This window comes from Coturnix japonica, unplaced genomic scaffold (assembly GCF_001577835.2).
Source record: "Coturnix japonica isolate 7356 unplaced genomic scaffold, Coturnix japonica 2.1 chrUnrandom698, whole genome shotgun sequence".
Lineage (NCBI taxonomy): Eukaryota > Metazoa > Chordata > Aves > Galliformes > Phasianidae > Coturnix > Coturnix japonica.
Window position 1 is genome coordinate 9,789 of NW_015440062.1, and position 2,548 is coordinate 12,336.

Genomic DNA, 2,548 nt, shown 5'->3' on the forward strand with positions numbered 1-2,548 from the left:
CTAATTAACACTAATTAACGCTAATTAACCCACCTGTGATGACAGGTCGGCCCACGTCGCAGGCTGGGGGTCGTGTAGGGTGACGGATTTGACCCCCCCCAGGGCTCCATAAACCCCCCCATATGGCCCCATATAGACCCCCATTGTTCATTAGGACCCAATTAACGGCTAATTAACACTAATTAACGCTAATTAACCCACCTGTGATGACAGGTCGGCCCAGGTCGCGGGCTGGGGGTCGTGTAGGGTGACGGATTTGACCCCATAAACCCCCCCAAATGGCCCCATATCCCCCTCCCAGGCCCTATTAACCCTAATTAACACCTAATTAACACTAATTAACGCTAATTAACCCACCTGTGATGACAGATCAGCCCACGTTGCAGGCTGGGGGTCGTGTAGGGTGACGGATTTGACCCCCCCCAGGGCTCCATACCCCCCCCAAATGACCCCATATCCCCCTCCCAAACCCTATTAACCCAAATTAACAACTAATTAACCCCTAATTAACACTAATTAACGCTAATTAACCCACCTGTGACGACAGATCCGCCCACGTCGCGGGCTGGGGGTCGTGTAGGGTGACGGATTGGACCCCATAAACCCCCCTAATGACCCCATAAACACCCCCCCAAAGATCCTATAAAGCCTAATTAACGGCTAATTAACACTAATTAACGCTAATTAACCCACCTGTGATGACAGGTCGGCCCAGGTCGCGGGCTGGGGGTCGTGTAGGGTGACGGATTTGACCCCCCCCAGCACCAGGTTCTTGGCCACCTCCACCCCCAGCCCCCGCAGCCCCGACACCAACACGTTGGACGTCTGCATCCGCTTCATGGCCTCGTGGCCCAGCACGTACCTGGGGGGTAATTAACGTTAATTAGCGTTAATTAGATCGTTAACGAGGAGGTAGAGGGGGTCAGGAAAGGGTTAAGGCCCAGCATGTTCATTAGGGATAATTAGATCATTAAGGGGGGATTAGTAGAGGAGAAAAAGGGTTAAGGCCCAGCAGGTACCTAGGAGGTAATTAACGTTAATTGGCGTTAATTAGCGTTAATTAGCTCGTTAACGAGGGGGTAGAGGGGGTCAGGAAAGGGTTAAGGCCCAGCATGTTCATTAGGGGTAATTAATGGTGTTAATTAGGTCATTAAGGGGGGGTTAGTAGGGGAGAAAGAGGGTTAAGGCCCAGCACGTACCTGGGGGGTAATTAATGTTAATTAGCGTTAATTAGCGTTAATTAGCTCATTAACGAGGGGGTAGAGGGGGTCAGGAAAGGGTTAAGGCCCAGCCATGTACCTGGGGGGTAATTAATGGTGTTAATTAGGTCATTAAGGGGGGGGTTAGTAGAGGAGAAAGAGGGTTAAGGCCCAGCAGGTACCTAGGAGGTAATTAACGATAATTGGCGTTAATTAGTGTTAATTAGCTCATTAACGAGGGGGTAGAGGGGGTCAGGAAAGGGTTAAGGCCCAGCCATGTTCATTAGGGGTAATTAATGGTGTTAATTAGGTCATTAAGGGGGGGTTAGTAGAGGAGAAAGAGGGTTAAGGCCCAGCATGTACCTAGGGGGTAATTAACGTTAATTAGCGTTAATTAGATCGTTAACGAGGGGGGGAGAGGGTTAAGGCCCAGCCATGTTCATTAGGGGAAATTAATGGTCGTTAATTAGGTTCATTAAGGGGGGGGGGGTTTTAGTAGAGGAGAAAGAGGGTTAAGGCCCAGTAGGTACCTTAAGAGGTAAAATTAACGAGTTAATTGGCGTTTATTAGTGTTAATTAGCTCATTAATGAGGGGAGAGGGGTCAGGACAAGGGTTAAGGCCCAGCCATGTTCATTAGGGGTAAATTAATGTGTTAATTAGGTCATTAAGGGGACACGTTAGAAGAGTGAGAAAGAGGTTAAGGCCCCAGCAATGTTACCTAGAGGGCTAATTAATATTAATTAGCGTTAATTAGCTCGTTAATGAAGGGGGGGGAGAGGGTTAAAGCCCAGCCATGTTCATTAGGGGTAATTAATGGTGTTAAATTAGTGTCATTAACGGGGGTTAGTAGAGAAAGGAAAGAGGGTTAAGCCCAGCATGTACCTGAGGGGTAATTTCACGGTTTAAATTAGCGTTAATCTAGATCGTTAACGAGGGGGTAGCGGGGGTTCAGGAAAGGTTAAGGCCCAGCCATCGTTACATTTAGGGGTAAAATTAAATGGTGATTAAATTAGGTCATTAAGGGGGTTAGTAGAGGTAAGACCCTATAAACGCGCCCATAAGACCCCATAAAAACCCATAAGGCCCCATAAAAACCCATACAGGCCCCATAAGACCCTACAACCACTTACGACCCCATAAAAACTCATAAAACCCCATAAAAACCCCATAAGACCCAATAAGAACCCCATAAAAGACCCATAAACCCCATAAAGACCCCATAAAACCCCAATAAGGCCCCATAAAGACCCATAAAAACCCCAATAGAACCCATAAGACCCCATAAAAACCCCATAGAACCCCAAAAGACCCAATAAAACGCCATAAGGCCCATAAGACCCCATAAAAC

At 47.6% G+C, this 2,548-nt stretch overlaps 1 protein-coding gene across 1 annotated transcript in view; it reads right to left on the bottom strand.

Moving 5' to 3' along the window:
- LOC107307607 (ubiquitin-like modifier-activating enzyme 1) overlaps window positions 1–2,548 on the bottom strand; it is an 18,413-nt gene that overhangs the window by 6,294 nt on the left and 9,571 nt on the right. Inside the window, exon 4 of the mRNA XM_015851132.2 lies at window positions 694–862. Within this exon, the coding sequence (XP_015706618.1) occupies window positions 694–862 (169 nt within the window). The remainder of the gene's footprint in view (window positions 1–693; window positions 863–2,548) is intronic.